Source organism: Pezoporus occidentalis, unplaced genomic scaffold, assembly GCF_034315485.1.
Source record: "Pezoporus occidentalis ecotype Australia unplaced genomic scaffold, CSIRO_AGI_Poc_V1 ctg3, whole genome shotgun sequence".
NCBI lineage: Eukaryota > Metazoa > Chordata > Aves > Psittaciformes > Psittacidae > Pezoporus > Pezoporus occidentalis.
Genome location: NW_026914940.1, coordinates 20,151,082 through 20,170,714, shown reverse-complemented (window position 1 = coordinate 20,170,714; position 19,633 = coordinate 20,151,082). Strand labels below are relative to the sequence as shown.

General features: G+C 43.8%; 1 protein-coding gene across 6 annotated transcripts in view; it reads left to right on the top strand.

Moving 5' to 3' along the window:
* Positions 1 to 443: 443 nt before the first annotated feature.
* Positions 444 to 19,633, top strand: part of GRHL2 (grainyhead like transcription factor 2) — a 68,826-nt gene continuing 49,636 nt past the window's right edge. For 2 of the 6 annotated variants that reach the window (XM_062627277.1, XM_062627278.1), the window contains exons 1-4: positions 444 to 743; positions 13,587 to 13,776; positions 16,725 to 16,792; positions 18,331 to 18,715. In XM_062627277.1, coding sequence (XP_062483261.1) covers positions 724 to 743; positions 13,587 to 13,776; positions 16,725 to 16,792; positions 18,331 to 18,715 — 663 coding nt within the window. In that variant the 5' untranslated portion in view covers positions 444 to 723. Of the gene's footprint in view, positions 744 to 1,638; positions 1,781 to 13,586; positions 13,777 to 16,724; positions 16,793 to 18,330; positions 18,716 to 19,633 lie in introns of those variants that run through there. The other 4 variants (XM_062627279.1, XM_062627275.1, XM_062627280.1 and 1 more) reach the window with 3 other exon arrangements.

Genomic DNA, 19,633 nt, shown 5'->3' with positions numbered 1-19,633 from the left:
CGAAGGGCACGTTTCCTGCCCCACGCTGCAGGAACCTCCACTCAGCGGTAACGGCCGCCGGGCGAGGCGTCAACGGCCCTGCGCCTCACAGCGCCGCGCCGCCTCAGCCCGCTCCGCTCGCGGCGGGGGAAAGCGGGGAGGAAAGGAGAAAGAATTTCTGTGGCGGTGGAACTGCCCGCCGCCGCAGCTCCCCCGTTCACCCGCCTGCCTGCCTGCCTGCCTGCCTGCCTGCCTGCCCTCCCTCCCTCCCTTCCCCTCGGCGGCGCCGGGCCCCGCGGCTGCCTCCCGGCGCGGAGCGGCGCGGGAGCGAGGTGCGTTACCTGGAGCTCGGTGGCAGTCTTACCTGTGCGCGCCTCTTCCAATGGCAGCGCACCTGCCGGCCCGCGCCGCCCAATCAGCTGGCGGCTCGTCCCTCTGCCCCGCGCCTTTAGTGAAAGAATCCAGCGCCGCTCGGAAAGTTACCTGTGCGCGCCCGGCCCGGCCGCTCTCTGCCCGGCGAGCCCCACATGCGAGGGGGAGGGGGCTGGGGCTCTACCTGTCCTACCTCGGCGGCTGGCTGCGGAGCCGGGAGAAGGGGGGGAAGGAAAGCAGAATTACCAGTAGCTCTGGTTCTGCCGTCCCGGGCGTTCACACACACACCTTCACCTGCACAGACCTGAAAGTCCAGTTCCGCCAGGGAGACGGAGGCACCGGGAAAAGGGGAGAGAGTTCATTGGATCAAACATGTCACAAGAGACGGACAAGTAAGTGATCGCAGGCACGCCGCTGCTCCCGCTGCGCGGGGCTGGCCGGCCCGTCGGGCTGGTCGGGTTTCCCTCTTGCCGGTGGCGGACGCGGACCTGCCGGGACTGCGCTTCTCCCTCCGGAAAGCGAAGCCGGACCGGGCGGCACAGCAACTCTCAGAGCGCCCGAGGACACGCTGAGGCTCGCCGCCCACCTCGCTTTCCATCTGGCTGTGGGGTTTCTCGATATTATTATTTTTAGCTCCCCTTTGATATGTTTGGGTTGGTTTTTTTTTTGTTTGTTTGGGGTTTTTTTTTGTTTTTTTCAGGGTTGTTTTTTTTTTCCTTCCCCTCACCTCGAGGGTCACTTTTCGGGAAGGAGCTCTCTTCTCCTCGCCCGAGAAGAGCGGAGCGGCCTCCGCCCGCCGAAGGCCGTGGACTTAAAACTGCTTCTTGGCTTTTGTGTTAGCGCAACAAAGGGCTTTTATCCCGGGCCGGGTACGGCCATCTTCCTCCCCTCGGCCAGTACCGGCCGAGCAAGGCAGAGCCGTGGGCTTGTGGAGGCCTGGGTCTCTCCCGCCACCCGCGGCACAAAGTGCTCCCGCCCTGCCCGTGCGCTCGCTGGCTTCGGCTGCCCCAGACGCTGCATGCGGCGCCTTCAGCCTCGGCGTCCTGACCTTGTTTTGCCGGCGGGCCCGCGGCTGCCCGGAGACCGGCGCCTCCGCCCGAGGTTAAAAAGTAACTTTCGCAGTAGCGTCACCGAAGGAGAAAGAAGAGGAGGTGGAAGCTGCTGGGCCCGCGCCCGCCGCAGCCCTTCTCCCGCCCCGGCGGGGCACGGCGGCGGGGGCCGCAGGCCGCGGCGGACGGGCCCGGGTGCAGCGAGGCGTGCGGAGCTGCGTGCCCCGAGGTCGGCGAGGCCAAGGGCAGAGCGGCGATGAAGTGGGAAGGCCCCCGTGCCTCCTGGGGTACACGGGCTGTGGTGCCAGGTTCCCCGGGGGCACGCAGCGGGACTAAGACGGAGCCAGCGGTGGGCTCGGCGGGAGCGGGGCCTGTCCCGGGTGGGTGTCCAGTTCCACCAACGCTTCGTGCCGGTCGGGCACGAACCAGGGGCTGTTTGTATTTACCTCTTCCCCGCCTGCCCCCATGCGCCGCGGGGTAAAGGCGATGCCTGTTCCGCGGTGGCGGCGAGGCGGATGGGCGTGAGGGCCGCGGCCTGGCTGGGAGCGCGGTGGCGGCGGCTAGAGCCGTGTAGCGCTGGGGAGCCGCCGTGAGGCAGCCAGGCGGGAAGGCCATTTTACCTGCTTAGGTTATTAGTGCTTCCGCGGGAGGCGGGTGGGGAGAGTAACGGGGCGAGGAAGATGGAGGGCAGGAAATGGCAGTTTTGTGTTACTGCTGCTACGGTGCAGGTAGGAACCCAGGTCATGAATGTAATCTCGGCTACCCTTGGTGGTGCTCGGATACAAGCTCTTGTTGGGCTCCCCAGGAACCTTTGGCAAAGGGGGTAGAGAGGAGGAGCCTGGTGTTGGAGACGTCGACTGAGAGAGGCTTGGTGACAGCCTGCCTGTCAAGGAATGAAAGAAAGAGATTATCCGACAAAAGAAAACAGCAGGGTTGGCTGCCCGGAAAGAGACAGGACGGTTCAGATGAGAAAGATTTAAAAAATAATTGTATTCCTGTCCTTTTTCAAACACCAGTTGACAGTGGGATAGTGCAAAAAGGTAGTCATGGCATGAAATTAATTGTGGTAGGAGTTGGGAACAAAGTGAAGTTTGACAGTTTGCTCTGAGCTGGGTTGGGAACTTAGGCCTTAGGTGGCCAGATAAAACCAGTAAATCATTTAAGTGGAAGGCAGGGAATAAGGACAGAGCCCCGAGGGATGCTGGTGGAGCCGAGAGGAAGAGCTGAAGGAGCAGTTACTGAGAAGGGAGGGGAACCAGGTGAACTGCGGAAGAGCTGAGAACTGACAAGAAGCAGTGATGTAGGGCACCCCGAACCAACTGTCGATTTCAGAGCTGCACAAAGGTGGAAAGGGGCCATTAAGTTACTCCCTGGACAAGCCTGGTTGTCAGTTTCAGCAAATGGAAACTAAGCTGCAACAGGTCAAATGCAAGTGCTTAAACTTCCTTTCCACTCACTGCCGGAGAGGAACATGGGCATGGAATATGGGGAAAACAACTTTGTATCACATCTGTGAAACAGAACAACAGCACAGTGGAAACCCAACTCATACAAAAAAAAACTAGGACAAAAGTGGTTCCCTTCTGGGTCTAGGACACTACTAAGCTACAGGACTATGCTTCCTTCCCAACAGGAGCAGTATGGCATAGGTGTAAGCTACTGAGACTGAAGCATTAATGCCCTTCATCCCCTGCTCTGTGTAGTGCTGCTGCAGTTACCACTGTGAGCATGTACCCTGAAGTAACAGCTCTTCCCCTGTTGCAGGTATGCCTGTGATCTGTTTCTGGTGTTTAGAAAATTCATAGGTGCTAGGTAAAAGTTTGAAAAGGAAATAGAAGTAAAGAAATCCCCTGGGCTCTCTGTACACAAGTGTAACATGAGAAGACAAATACATTTGTTTTCAGAAAAGATGACCAGGTGGAATGAGATATTAGACTGGTGGAGGGAGTTTTCATGGGAAGGTGGGTGCTTTTTTTTTTTTGGTTGTTGTTTTACTTTTTTGTTTGTTTGTTTGTTTGTTTGTTTGTTTTTGCTTTAATTATATCCAGTTAAAACCTAGTCCAGAGAGCACAACATTCTTTTCCTCCACATGGCCTTTCTTTGACTTAAAACCAGCTTTTCCCTACAGGTAGGACTGGAAAGGGAAGCTCATTTTGAGGTCAGTTAATTTATCAGTGTCATTGGACACGTTTTTGTAGGGTTTGTGCTAGTAAAGTGTTGATGTAGAGGAGTAAGCAGCTGAGGGGATATAGAAAGTACGAAAAGTATGTTCCTGTCTCATCCTTCAGTGGGATTTGCTGGGTTTTCTGGAGAGGTGATGCATCTCATTGCACAACAGCTCCGCAGGCTGCCTGCAGGGTCCCTCTTTGGAGGGAGGAGCAGGGACAGGGTGCTGTAGTATCACCTGCACCAGCTTTAAGAAAGGAAGATGGAACCTTGGGTGAAAATGCTAAAGTCGTTTGATTCTAATGCTGAGGAGCTTGGAAGGGGAGATTATCCTTAAGAACAGTGTGCGTATCTCCCTGTCCTTCCCTTTAGTCTTTCTGCCTTAGCTGAGTCTTGCCTGCTTGCTTCCACAAACTGCTATCAGCCAGAAGAGATAAGGCATGATTTCACATGCATTTTTCAGAGGTCGTACCGACTTAAGCAGGCTGTGGCCACTTGTCCCTGCCTCCATTCCACCCTCTTAGCTGTGTCAGTAGAACTGTTTGTGCAGCTAGAGAACTGGCTCAGGGGCATGTTGGGTTGAGAGTAGCCTGATCTCCTCTTAGAGGTTATTTTTAACATCTGTTTTTCATCGGTCTGGGTGCTTCATATGCAGGTAGGGTACAAGCAAATGACAGGTGTTAAAGATAGAACTGCTCAAACTAGAACCTCTGAAGAAGGAAATGTGTGTCCCTGCCTGTCTGTGAATGTTTTGGAGGTCCATGCAGCTGCTTCTGTTACTATTCAGTTCTCAGGGCAATCACAAGGGGGCACAGGGTGGGAAGAGGGAGCATCCCCTTTACAGGATGTAAAGATGATTCCAGGGTTCACTTCTGCATTTACAGGCTGAAAAGCGTTTCATACTGTGGTATGCAGGAAAATATTATCACTGCAGAACTCCAGAGTAATGGCTCTAGTGCATTAGTGAAGCTAATCAGTGACCTCAATACTTGTGAGGCTTAACAGGGTTTTAGAGATTGTCAGTACTTCTGTGAATGAGGAGCAGCAATTGTACAACCACTTGGGATCTGCCTGGTAAGTGCTACAGCTGTGCCTCTGCTGCTCCTGGTGTTGTGTAAAGTCAAGAGTTCCATGTAGGCTGGGATTGCAGTTGTATGAAGAGCAGGCTTGGTAGCAGGCCTGAGAATGCTGGTTGCTGTGCCTCTTGCTAGCTGGCCAGCCACGTGACTGCGCTGTCAGTTGGGCTCCCAACACCCCCAGTACATGCAAGAGCTACTCAGGACACCAAGTAGATGGGGCTGGGGCATGCTTAGACTGACCACATTAAGGAGGACTTGGGACAGCCTGGGTCTGCAGCTGAGCATATGCTTGTGGGTAAATAACCAAGAGAGTGAGCTCAGAGGTGGGAATGGGTTCAGACCTGCTCCCATGTGTCAGTGGGGGCATGTTCACATCAGCTTGCTACTTGGTGTCTGTGGCAGAACTTGATCTTGGACTTTGTTACAGAGTAATTTTGCCCTGGTTTCCTTTTTCTTCCTCAGTATGTAAATGAAGATGCTGCCTTCATAATATTTAGCTTAAGCATCTAGTACTATAACAATTATAACTTATGGTTTGCTGGGTGATTCTGTGAATTGTTCTTAATTTTTTCATTGAGGGCCAAACACATTTCCAGTCAGCAGATTTTGAGTAGCAGTTAGGTCACAGACTGCTGCATTCCTCAGTGTGTCCACTAAGATGAATTTTCCAACGTCTTGCTCATCTGTAGATGAATGGAGATCGGGAATTGGAGGTGTTTGGTGCTTGTGCTTTTCAGGTGGCAGACATGCTGTCGCAGATGTTCCCCACAAAACCATCCTCTGCAAAGTAGGTGGAAAATCAAGTGTGCAGAACCTTACAGGATCTGCAACCATAAGTTTAACTGAGAGGAGTCAGGATATCAAATGATTATGTTTTGCTGCTAACACTGCTGTCTCTCTGGTGCTGAAGTCTGAGGCTGGGCTGAAGATCAAAGCAGAGAAGAAGGGAGGGGATTTTCCCAGGTCACTTAACTTGATTGTAATGCTCGCATAACCTCTTCCCTTGGAAGGGTCAGCCGAGACATCATTTTTGTCTGGCAGGGACATCTGAAGGGGAAATGATATTACACCAGTTGACATTTGTTGTCAAATATTTTCACAAATATTAATCCAGTCCAGACCATTGATGGTTACCTTAAATATTTGTTTCTCCATGATTGTGGAGCAGCCAGTGAAGCTGCCCTTTTTTGTATGTGCAGGCACATACACGCACAGGCACAAGCTCTTTCAAATGCTTATGTAGGAATTCATCCTGGGATAAACTTAATTAGCATTTAAATCGGTGATTGGGGCAGTAGTAGCTAATTGAAAGAATAAGCGTTTTAGCCATTCTAATATACCTGAACTAACTTCATAAAGAAGAGAACAGTTGCTTACGAAATATTTAACCAAGGAAATCATATTAAGTGCATGTGAACTGTGGAGAACTCAAATATTGCAACATACCTGTAGCTTAAGAATATGTCTCCAACCTTGAAGATTACATGTGTCTGTAGATCCATTAGTTTTCTTAATAATGGGGCATAATGGCATCTTTCATAATTCTGTATTTTAGTTGTCCTGTAAAGTGTATGTAATTTTTTGTGTGTGTTTTTTTAAGAAATATTCATGGGAAATCTTGACTCCCAGGATTGCTCAGTTGCTGAATGCGGGTTTTCCTGCTGACTGTACAGAAGACTTCATATTCTGAAAAAGCAGCGATCAGTGCTATCAGTGCAGTAATTATTCCATTTCCATTAACTCTGTGGAAGCAATGAATGAATAAAGGCCACAGGGCCAAGGGTCAGGTCAAACTGCAGCAGGTCTGAGAAGCCTTGTCATGACCTGTTTTTAATTTTAAAGCCTACTGCTGGTTACTAAAACAATCTTGAGTGCTATGCACGCTGGAAATATGCTTAGCAAAATAGAGCATGGCATGGTGTGAAGCTGCTAAGTAATTGCTAGTTGTCTGATCAGCTCTTTGGCTACTGCAGTAATGCGAGTTTCAGAATATCCTCTTTTTTGAGATGTCAGTCGTGTTCTACAAATATGCTTAAACTTGCCTTTTTGAGACTGTTTTTCTGGTTAAAAAAAAGGCAACAGGCTTAGTGTGCTAATAACAAAAAATTGTCTGGTAGAAATAATATTTAATTAAAGCGAAACCAGTCTCTGAAATCATACGTATAAAAAGTTTGTCTCAGGGTGAGTAATTGCCTACTTGAACTAGTCTTCAGTAGGCATTTACTGTGTGTATTTAATCCCTGTGTCAGATTTCTTTTTTGTACTTCCACTTTGACACAGTCAATAATATTTTTGTCAATGAGTCACCTATTTGTTTTAATCTTTTTAATCGCTATTACATGCTCAAGTTATGTTGGTTCTGAGTAAAAACAAAATTTCTAGTAAGCATCTAATTGTTGAATTAGCCTTTTTTGCCATTCACTGTTTCTGCTCTCAGTATATTATTTTACTTCCTCTCAGAATGTTTGGTAAAGGTAAAATAATTTCTGTTAATCATTTAGCATGTGTAATCTTGTTCAGATTTGTCTTGTGCTCAAAAGGAATAGTTGTCCCAAAATTGCCAGAGTCCCAAACCTGTGTTCATTAGTAGGCAGAATTACTTAGCCTCTTTAATGGGAGTTTTTTCCTTGGTATGGACTGCTGGGTGGCCCAGAGGGCATCTTATCTTCTCGTTTCCTGGTGGCCTAAGTGCTTTGATTTTCCTTCATTCTCAAGTCATTTGCATATTTATGTGCTTGGATTGGGCTAAGTGCATTCTGGAGACCTGTTACTGCTTCTAGGAATGATTTGGTTGTAGATAGTGAAAGACAAAATATCAAGACACATGGGCTGTAGTTTTCCTGTATATTAAACGTTTGTGCTCCTTTGTAGTTTCAATGGACTACTATTATTTAATTCAAACAACAGTGTTGCTGACTTTTTAATTATACTTGCAGCAATAAATCCTGAGGAGTCTAAACCTTTTTTTAGCTGAATAAATCAAAACTTGCAGTGAGTCACCCATGTTGGTGTGGTGTGTTGTTTTTTATTCTGTTTTTCATTTGATGTCTAGGCAAAGTGGTATGCTGAAGGTAGTGAATTTGGAGTAACATTAGAATCTTTAAAATCAATTGTTTCAAGCACTAGGGCTAGCTTTGATTTATGCATCTTTGTATAAATGAGAATAGACAGAAATTTGTCATCTGGAATTTAATGTCTGTTAACTTTAGATTAAGTTAACAGATCCCAGCTTCTGTAGGATCTGTCCTTAGCTGCTTTTTAAATGGTCATAGTAGTTCAATTTGTGCCTATGAATTCATATGTATGTACATTAGTTGTAAGTCAAATTAGATGACCATCTGTTCTAAATCTGTTTTATAGCATTCTGACAGCTGAATTGAGATTTGTATAAGTGTAAGTAACTTTAACTGAAGGTCTTTAGGGCTACTGAAATGCTTGTAAATAGCCACACTCTGCCCTCTTTGGCTATGTCAAAACTGAAGTAGAAGCTTTTAGCTCTTTTTGCAGCTCTTAGATGTGGCTGGAGCGTGGTCATTTACCTTTTATAGTACCAAGTGAAACACATGTTCTTGAAGATCCCCATTTCTTATTTTGCGTTGGAGGAGAAACTAAGCAGGCAGGTGTTCTTTCTGTAACTCATAGGACACCGAGTTACAGCATAGTTCAGCCATGTCTCTGATCTGAACAGTTAAGGGATCAGGAACCCAGGATGTGACATGGTGTGTGGTACATGTCTGCATGCAATATAGAAGTGTCCCTTTGACTAGCATCTCAGTTTAGAAAACTTGTGTTTGTTTCCAGGGTTTCTGGATTGGGAGCAGTTGCCCTGTGCACCTTCTTATTTATCATCCGATTGAAAAAAGAGCTTGTGAAAAATATCCTATGGCCTTGACGTGCTGGGCTGTGAGCCAGGATGACATGAGTCTCTCTTGCCTTTTCCAGTTATTTGACAGGTGCTAGAATTTCTATGCAATTTCTAACAGCTGTATGGACCACAGCCTCCTATCTCTTCTCCCTAAGGGACAGTTTGCAGCGGATATGTGAAGATGTGCTTGGTGCTTTTGTCTCACAAAGAATAGGCAGGCTCAGGCTTGGGCTGAAACCTGGGAACAGGTATTCCTCCTATTCTGCTGCCTTACACTGCTTGTTCCCCTCTGACACCTAACCTTTGCAGGGAGGGCAAAGCCCTAATGCATAATCAGGGGACAAAGAAGTCCACAAGGGTATGTATGGAGCAGCTTTATTCTTACTTTTTTTTTATAAGGTTATTGAAGGAACAAATGCAATATCCAAAAAAGCAAAATCCCTCATCCCCCAGGAAATGCCGGGGCTGGTTGCTTCCCAAGTCTCTTTTTAACAGTCTGCTTTGGATTTCAGGGGATGAATTTTCCTGGTCAGAGCAAAAGCTGGGGGGCAGGCAGGATGAGGCTTTCTTCCTTACTGGAAGCACCAACTGGATCAGGTTGTAATGCTGAGCATGTGATGGGGAGAAGATGAGAATGCAGCTGTACTTGATGCAGCCTTGCTGCATCAGTCTGCTTTATGTTCAGTGGCAAATTTAGCAGAGAGGTTGAAAGCTGCACAAACTGCAAATTCAGCAGGAAGCTTTTGAGCATCACAACTGGCTGACAGACTGGCAGGCAGGACATCTTGTTTCTGAGTAAAAAGAAAGCTTTCTTCAAGGAACTGTTTTTTTTTTTGCCATTGTTTATGAATGTGTTAATGGACCTTGCTGATGCTGTGTAAGCTAATTCACAAATTGCATCAAGTTGGGTGAGAATTTGCCTGTAGTAGGATTTTACAGCCCCAAGTGCTGGCTGTTGAAAGTTCATTATCTCTAGTCTGAAGAAGAGCTTGAAAAGCCAACCCGTTTCTTTTAGCTAATTTATCGACTTTAAGTACAATGTACCTCTCCAATCTGTGTTTACTGCAGCAACTGAGACGAAACCGAGTGAGCACAGTTTTGGACATCTCTGTTTATACACTACACTTGTATAGGTTTTATAAAATTGCATTATCATTATTTTAAGTAAATTAAAAAAAAATCAGTTTACCAGATGCAGAAATCACCATAACCAGTATAAGTCTGGAAAACTTTTGTATAACTTTTCTTATGAGGAAAGCACACAAATCATGTAAGATGGTACAAACAAGATCTCTACTAAACAGCTGGGGAGGACGGGGAGACAGGGCGGGAGAGATTTTGCAAAATAAAGGACATCTGAAGTTCTGCCTTTACATAAACACTGAAGTGTCAGGGTAATTGAGCTTCTAAGCTAGATCATTCCTCAGAAAACACCTTTCATCCTCACATACCTGTAAGTTAAGATACCTAACTGCTACTACTCTTTAGCTTAAACCAACAGAAACAATTTTGCATTTATTAGGAGCAAAACTGATAGTTTGAAGGGAAACATACTTTATAGGCACAACGTATCCTCAATTGGTAAGCTGTATCTCCATGGTAAAATAATGGTATGATTTCAGCTGTGCAGGCACATCCTTCCTAGTTGTGCTCCGGTTAGCACGTATTCTGACTGCCAGAGAGAGGGGTCGGTGGAGAATGGGCATGGTGGACAGGGCTGGTCTGGTCTGTGCAGCAGCCTTTGCAGGCTGGTTTAGATGTGCCTGGGGCTACAGTAGATATTTGCTGATACTGCTGGCCAGGCTAGATGAGGTCTTCCACTGGCAATCTTGTCTTATCTTCCTTTCTTAAGTGGGTGGTTCTCCATGGATATGGTCACTGATGGGTTTGCAGCTTGTGATAAGGTTTATATATGTGTTGCTAATTGCAGGTTCCAACTGAGGCATTTCTCATAGGTGGGGTGTTCAGAGCAGCTCTCTCTGGTGGTTTCTCTTGTGTTTCTTGTAGTGTGTCACCCTTTAATCTTCTCCCTGGTTCAGGTGCCACCAGAGTTACCCTCCTCGAAGCAGCTGCCTGATGTAATCAGTTACACAGCTGGAATAGCTAGGGGTGCCCCATCATGGAAGAGTGCCTGATGGGACCAGGGGAGCTTACCTGTGCAGAGCCTCACTCAGGAGGCTTGGTTTTCTTGGCATATATGAAAATAGAAAATATTTATCTCCTTTGGTTATGGGGGGGGCTTTGCTACCCTTCTGTCACATTTGGCTAAAATTGTCCAGGAGATTTACCAGTTGTGGAAAAGGAAAGGGAATTTGGGTGCACAGGTCTCATTTCTCAGGAGAAACCCTCCTTCCCATCCAAATGACCTTAATTAATAGAGTAGTTTTCTTGAAGCTATGGCAGTTGTTTTGGCTGAGTGCTTTGAGTATAATCTTGGGAATCACGATAATTAGATCTGACCATTAACCTCCCACAGAGCTGATTATGGGCATGGGGGTGATGAGGAAGTTTTTTATTTTTCTTAGTGCTATTGTTTGAGTCTGTTTGCAGAGTAAACATAATGAGTGTGTCGGTTGATTATGCTGCAGACCATCTCTCAAGACAGACCAGGCAAGTATTTAGTTTTTAAAGGTGAAAACCTGGGTTTTACAGAAAATGTGCTCTGGGGAGGTGTTGGGGAGGCTCTGTGTCTATGTACCTGTGGCCTTTCCAGCCATCCCAACTGTTTATTTAGTGAGTGGCTGTTCCTAGAGTATTTATCTCCTCTAGTTTAGGTTTTCTTCAACACAATCATATACAACACCTCTGAGGGACAACACTCTCTTCATTGATTTAAGATTGTCTTGCGTAAGTTAGAGCAGCAGAGATTGACTCCTTCCCTCCAGCACTTCTGCAGACAAGCACAGCCCAGGTCTTAAAATGTGTGTTTTTAAAGGGCATATCACAGTCCGTCTGTAGTGCTCATGACTCAGTTATGACTATTGTGTGGCTATGGGTGCTCTGAGTAACAAAAGGCAGTTATTGATTGTAAGGGAATATTGCTGCAGGAAGGAGAATGAGTGATATTTTGTGCCTTGCAATGGGTAGATGCCTATGTAGTGAAGCAGCTCGGGTTTAACTGAAGGGGAGCTTTGTTGAGGAAAGGAGAATCCTTTCCTGGAATAATTGCCTCTGAGCCAGGGAGAACTGGCTACTCCAGAGTGGGAACAGGCCCTCAGCTACCTCTGGCACAAACAGTGGGGCTGTTGCAAATCTGATTTGAGTCGCTAACAATAAGGGATTGAAAAGGCAAGCAGACCTAGCATTCTCTGTCTTCCCTTGAGCTTCCAATTTATGCTTCAGCTTCACCTGCTGAAGCAAACCTGGGACAACACAAATGTATATGTGAAAACAAAAAGCATAAAAATCTGTAGAAGAGATGGCAGAAGGTCAAGCAGAAAGGCCTTTGGAAAAGAAAGGACATTTCTAAAAATCCAGATATTTTAGATGAAAGGAAAATATAATCTGAACTGAAATTATTGGCTGTCTTTTGTGATACAAAGCTACAAAATGCTTCCCCCCCCCCCGAGCTCATAAAACTGTGCTCTGTGTGCCAGAAGGATTATTTTGTTTTTCGTTAAATAAAGAAACTTGTAAACAGCGCTCTGTAGCATAGAGATGATAATCTCCACTGTCCCCCTCCTCTTCCTTAAACACAGCAGCACGCACTTTGCAGGTTGGGCTCAGGCAGCAGCAGAGCCCTGGAGTGAAGCCCCAGCCTGGTGGTCACTGCAGCCTGGGGGCCAGGCAAGACATGCTCCCTGCATCCAAGAGCATTTACTGTGTGTGTTCAGTTGTGCTTTTATCAAATTCTGTTTCTGAAATCAAATAAAGTGCTCGGTTGGACAGTGTTTGAATGCCACTCTCTGAGCTACAGCAGCCATTTGTTGGATTATGTCTGGGGAGCTGGCACTGCTGCAGGTAGGGGAGAGCAAAAAGAGGAGACTGAATAATAGGTTTTATATGGAAGATGGCAAGAAATGTTTATGAAAGTCACCAGGAATAGCTCCTAGTTTTGCCAGTTAAATCGGTATGTTCAGGTATTCTGCCATCTTTGCAGCTTTCAAATGCAATGTGTTAAAAATTGATCCTTGTAACTTGAGCCACAATTCTTGACTGTTGCAACATACACCCCTCGCTTCCCTGTTACCCTGCTTAATCTGTTTGCCTACTGTCTTGTGTAATAGGAATGCAATTATTTTTTTTGTATAACTCTTTTATCCATAATTTTACTGAACATTTTACAAAAGCAGGTACTATTGTCTTTATTTATGCTTCCATTATACTGTAGATTTCAGCCATAGCTGTGGTGCAGCAGCTTTGCTCGTGATGTACTCAGGCACTGGTCAGTTTGTACCACATTCAGGCTGAAGGATACTGCTCTGCTGCAAATCCCACTTACTAATGGTCTTGTATTGCCATGGGTCTTTAGCTAGATGTGGTGAGTGATAAAGTGTGAATTGATATGAAATATGGTGACTTCTGCTCCATCCACTGGACCCATTACTCATGTCTCATTACAGAAAACCTCTCTGAAATTAGGGACAAATCGCATTCCAAAAGCAGAGAATAGCTCAATTACAGGGTGTACCAGTTGTTAAATACTGAATTATACTCTATTTAGGTGAACACAGGATTAGTATTAGATACTTTTATTTTCATTCATGTCTTCTTATTTTAACATTTCAGTTAAATGTATTTTTCCTTAATCAAGTGTACATCTAACAAAAATACTGGGGCAAAATATTCTTTTATTTTTACTTTTTTTTTTCCAAATAGTTTTTAAATATTTTCATCACTCTCTCTGTATATTAGTAAAAATACATTTGAATTGTTATCACAACATCTGCACACATTTAACTTTTTCTTAAGTACTGAAGAAACATAATGCTGATAAATATTTGTGTCACCAAATTTAATACAGAGGTGCTTGATGTAATCCTGTCACTTTCACTGAGCTATGTGATGTTCTTTGACATGTCTTGTTAATAAAGTAATCCCTTCTGGATCACCATTTTATTCTTCCTGTCTATGCAGTAACAAGCGACTTGTGGCCTTAGTGCCAAATGACACTTCATTCAACACCAGACGAGCCTACACCAGTGAAGATGAAGCCTGGAAGTCGTATTTGGAGAATCCCCTAACAGCAGCCACCAAGGCTATGATGAGCATAAATGGTGATGAGGACAGTGCTGCTGCTCTTGGCCTATTGTATGACTATTATAAAGTAGGTAACTCCATTGTTAATCCTCCCTGCTGCATTAGCAGGGGACTTCTCTAAGAGGCATCAAAAGAGCCTCTTTTCAAAAGCAGAAGTCACTGCATCTTGTTTTTTTTTGTCTCATATTTGCACCAGGCACTCTTTCTGTTTTAGGGAGCCTGTCTGAGGTTGTTATGTGTTTAGTTCTGGAGAGAAAAAACAAAGCCAGAACTCTGTATTAAATTTGCAACCATGGTTTCTTTTTGAGCATAATGTTCTTCCTCTTCCCTTGTAAGAGCATTGGTTGAATTAGCTCCCTTTTTATTTGTGCTTGGATACATGCAGTATACTTTAAAAAGTGCAAAAGGGGAGGCCTTGTCCATCTGTAGGTTTGTCTGCTTTTCTGGTTCATTCCACACATGTTTTAGTTTGCTCTTTAACTGCAGTATCTCTCATCTGACAGTTTCCCATGTTATTTTTATTTGCATAATGATTGCAGTAGGCTGTGTACAAACAGTGAGGTCTACCCCTTGCACTGAAAGTTTGCAGTTTAAGTAGAAAGGTGGAGGACAGAAATGGAGCTGGACACAGAGGCAGGGATCTAAGTCAGTTTGCAAGAGGGAACACTGACACAGGGTTTCATTTTATACCAGGTTCTAAGCCCAGGACTTCACCTACCATTTTGATACCACCTTTCCATTTTGTGTATTTCGTAGTATTTAAGTAGAGCTGTATTTGAGATTTCTGCTGAAATCAGAGGAGAATCCTGCAGGGAGGATCTCTGTGTAATACAGAAATTTCTCTTGGAAACCCAGGCTGACCCCTTTGTACTCTGCAAGTGGAATCAGTGTTGCCTACTAAACACTGAAGTATGAAACTGCTGAACTCAGTACACCTGAAGCCACCTATGCCTGCACTGGGGACACAGTCTTCTGTGAAAGCCAGCAGAACAATGCCAGCCCCCCTTGTAATTCATAAAGAAGTAGCAGGAGTGAAAATTCAAAATCAAAAATCTTTTAAAAACCTTTTCTTTTAGTATTTATTAGTATAAATGCTAAAGGGGGCGTAGGCAAGATGCCATTTACCAGCCCTATGGCTAAATATTACTTTAATTTCTTTACTGATTATATTTCAAGGGATGTTTCTTGCTTTTGTGTTTGTCAGTATCAAAAAGCTTATCCCAGCGAGAAAGAAGAAAGGTTCTTTTCTCTACTTGACAGAGTTGCCACAGTGCCAGAGTCTGAAGTTAATGTGAATTTGTAATACTTGGGATGTGAATGAGCATCTGGAGTGTCGGCTTCTGTCTTAATAATACCTTTGTATGTAGCAGTTCATTAATCTGCTGGATTTTTTAAACAAAACCAGAGAACAACCCTTTTTGTTCTCAAAACTATCTTCTAAGAGACATGTCTCTTCCTTGTTCCAAGCAATTGCAAAAGACTTGGGGTTCAGATGGAATGAGCTGTGTTAATCCCAAAGCCATTTCCAGCATTTAATGTAACTATTTCTGTCTTAAACTGGGAGAAAAGCTTAACTTTGTTATGTGTTGATGTTGATGCTCTCGAACAGGAACTTTAAACATAATTTAAACCTCTGTCCTGTAATGTGGAAATGTAGAGAAATTCCAGTACACCAGATTTTATTGAATTGCCCTTATTTATCATCTGGCTCATTTGTTCTGACATGCTGGGTAATTTTTTGAAGTACATTTTGCAGTCAGTAGGAACTATTTGAATGTAACTGTTTGTTTTTTTTTTTTCTTCTCCTTTTTCTTGTACTAATATTTACCTAAACATACACCCCCCCTTTAGGGATAAATATATGATCTTAACAAGGGAACCAACTTGTGCAAAATGTGGCTTGAATTCCACTTCTATAATACATGAAAGAGTTGTTTTTTTTTTAACCAGCAGGATGCTTAATAGGGAGAGAGGATGTCTCTAGAGAAGGAAAAGCTCTGGCTAGCACTCTGACTCTGCTGCTGTCCTGCAGATATAGCTGGTGTTAACCTTGGCTCCTGTAGTGCATTGTAGTACTGGTTTTCCTCTAAATTCAGGTATTTTCCTGATACTTCCTGGAAGTATTTAAAGATAAAAGGCACAGCTTTAGCCCATTCTTAGATCTATTCTTGCCCTTTAATCTGGAGTTAACTGCTGAGACAGAGTTGATACATGTTCTTTTGTAAAAGATAGAAGTTTTAGCTCCCAAATTGCTGGTTCAGCAAGAAAACAATATGGTCATGGCAGCAGCTTTGCCCTTGGAGATTTCATATCTATGCTGGTGTCAGGAAACTGGTATGTGGGAAGACAAATCTTTTAAGTTGCTTGGTGTCAATTTTGAATCTGTTGAGGGGACAGATTTTACTGGATTTTTAATCCTCATGGCTGTTGATGTACTCAGCAAAGCAGAATTAAGTGTTCTCTGATGACATGTCAACATGCCCTGACCTGTCTGCATGCTGGGAAAGTGAAGGATTCACAAACTTCCCCTAGGTACAAGTTCTGCACCCTCCAGACTGCTCTATAACAGGAGGAGTTAGCTGGTGCTTGTGGTTTAATTGAAAACCCTTTTTTCTCTGAGCTGAAAGGGTCTCCATGCAGAGCTCATCAAAGCATCATGTATTTCTTCTCATCTTTTACTGTTCAGTGAAAAGTGTCTGTGTGTTTGGGAATATAAGCTTTGATTTTAAGATAGCTTGGCCTAGCTTGGTATTGCAAAGGTAAGGACATAGAGTGCTTTGCTCCAGACTGATGTGCCCAAGAACTAGAAAAGAAAACAATACCTACACTGTTTTCCCCTTTGGATTTTTTATTTCTGTTCACAGTTAGCCTCCCAAAGAAAAACAGCTCCTGGCATCTGTGAAATAGACAAAACTGATGTGGTTACATTCTTCTAGTTGTTGCAGTAGAGCAGTCTGAAGCTACAAATACCTGACAGTTGTGTTTACCTGACCCCATGCCTGGTGTTGTTCTCAGGTTCCCAGAGATAAAAGGCTGTTGTCTGTTAACAAAGTGAGTGATAATCAAGAAGACCAAGATAAAAGGTACAGTATTATTCAAAATCATACACCCAGCTACTAACAGTGTTGATCAGTTATGAACTGAAGGAACTATGATAACCCGAGGGTTTATGGGTTTCTTTCAGAAGGTAAAAAGAATGAAGACTGTTTTGGGAAACAAACTTTACTCCTTTTTACTTCTAATTTATTAGAAAACTTGAACATTATTATTAAACATGCAGAAAGTATCATTATTTGTTTGTGTCTTGTTTTGCTGCTGCTGAGAATAGTAAAATCAGATTATATGGACAGTTGGCTATTGGCTGCTTTTCTTTCAATTTTCTTCTAGAATAAAAAGTACATAGTTTGGCCTCAGTAACCTGATTTATTCAGTTTTATTTAACATAACCTAGGGTCTGCCCAGAAGCAAATAAAGTGACTCTTTAAAATCATTTGCTCGAAGTTATTTTCTTACTCTTCTGATTTCAGCCTCCCTCAGGCTAAAAGTTACTTGAAGAGTCAGAGGAAGCTGACTCCTGCCTTTGTTAAGACTTGTGGACAAGAGAGAGTGTATATTTATGTAGAATGATCTAAGTTTCTACATATATGAAGTTATCTTCATGTAAAATGGAGAGAGGCTTTGTAAGATTTATTTCAATGTAGCTAATTTGGGACAACCTGAGAAAGACTATACTGGCTGTGCAAAGTGGAAATTTAAATAGGTAGTGGTATAAATTCACTGTTTCAAAATAGAATATGAATCTTTTTTTTTTGAGGGACAGGTTTTCTTCTGTAAGCACCAGAGAAATTCCCGAGTTGAGTGTGATTGCCTTTGGTGGAAAGCCAAGAGAGAGGAACTGTAATGTCAGAGTGTATCTCCTGTGTTGAAAAGAAAGCAGTGTGTTGCACCTACTAAAAGTTTTATGAACTAACAATTTCATGTGAGTGCAATTGCTATCAGCAGTCACATTGCTTTCAACAGGAGATGTGGGTAGATGTGGGAATGCAGCTTGAGATTACCTTGCAGCTGTTGTAGTTACTGATCTACTCTGATACAATGAGATTCCTGGGCTTGCCCTTACAGAAGAGTGTTGGTACCAGAGTTACACAAACAGTAGTGGCCTGTTAACAGTCTGAAAGAGCATGCATCAGCATATGAACGTTGCTGTTGATATTCTGCCTATTTCATATGCAAATTATTTACTGTGAGTAATCCATCCCTCACCTTACTCTTTATGCTTGTTTTATGCCCAAAGGCTGTTGCACTGATGGTTTGATTTTGCATCCAGATTATAAAACAAGGCCAAAGCAACCTTGGATACTCAGAATTTATTGCAACAGGTCATACTGATTATAAGTCAAATCCAAATGCATAACCTTTCTCTAGCTGTTAGAGCTCTGGATCTCTCTGCTTGCCTCACGATGTCTTTTGCCTAGTATTTGTTAGGGTACTACATCTTACGGCAATGGCTTATTGGAATTGAAAGATCTCCTTCCTGGCCATCTAAGAACATTAAGCTATTTAAGGAGGAGGTTTACTTTTATCAGGACACTTCATAATATTTTTTGGTTTTATCTCACAGAAATTGTCTTAACACCACAGAAGCTCAGAGTAATTTGAGTGGGGGAGAGAACCGTGTGCAAGTCCTGAAGACGGTGCCAGTTAACCTTTCCTTGAATCAAGATCCTTTGGAGTCATCCAAAAGGGAATACAACGCAAATGTGTCTGGGAGCTCAACACCCATCACTGGGACTGGAGTGACTGTGGTTAAAGCAGAGGAGTTCACCCCTGTTTTCATGACCCCACAAGCACACTATGCAAGAGGAGAAAATGAGGAGCACCGAGGTGTTATCTTTGAACCCTATGAAGTGTCCAACATTGCTCCCCACACAAATTATCTCAAAGAAGACCAGCGCAGTACTCCTGACAGCACGTACAGCGACACCTTCAAAGATGGAGGAACAGAAGTAAGTTTTTCACCTCCAGTTAGCATCTAAGAACTCAATAAAAAGCTGTAAACAAGATAAGGTGATTTGAGCTGTCCACAAGTGCCATTAGAGCAACAGTGATGCTTGTTTCAACAAATTCAATTCTACTTCTTGCTTTGTTCCTGTCAGTCTGTGCTCTGATTATAGGGGAGAATCATGAGGCATTTCAGAAGGCAGATTTAAAGTTGTTTATTGGAAACTCTGAGAATAACAGACCCTGATCTTTTGTCTTCTGGGGTATTGCCTCGAGTAGAGGATAGTTGCCACTCTGAAAGAAGATTTGTTTGCTATTAGCAAGACCTGCCTTCTGAGCTATTCGTAACAGTAAGAAATAGCAGCCACTTTGTGACTGGGAAGTTCTTAATGTTCTTCTGAAAGTGCAAATGAGTCTCTGCTGCTAGATAAACCCAAGTAATTTGTTCAGAAGCTGTCTGTTGCACTAAGCTTTAACTCTGCAACATGGGTGAGTGAGAAAAAGTAGTAATATTAGGTGACTAAAGGGGAATGGAGAAGTTAACAGGTAGGGAGACTTTAGTGGGTGTATATGTAGGGGAATGAGAAGAGAGATAAGAAGCTACCTTGTAACTATTTTACAGTTATGCTGAGGCAGACTAATTATAGGGTTAGCTTTAATATGGTGGGTACCTTCTCTCTGCTTTTGCCTGCTGCAGAATAATGCAAACAAGCCAGAAATGTAGAAAGGTAGAAATTATTTAAAGCTGACAGTAGCTCTGCAAATAATGAGAGATATTAGGGGGTAAAGATCTCATTGGTGTTTTCTCCTCTAACTCTTACGAAATTGTAAATGTAACAAAAGTACAAGGCAAACTATATTAGGGCTGAGTTAGTCTGACTGGATATATAAGACATTTACTGTTTGTATGTGTATTATAGAAA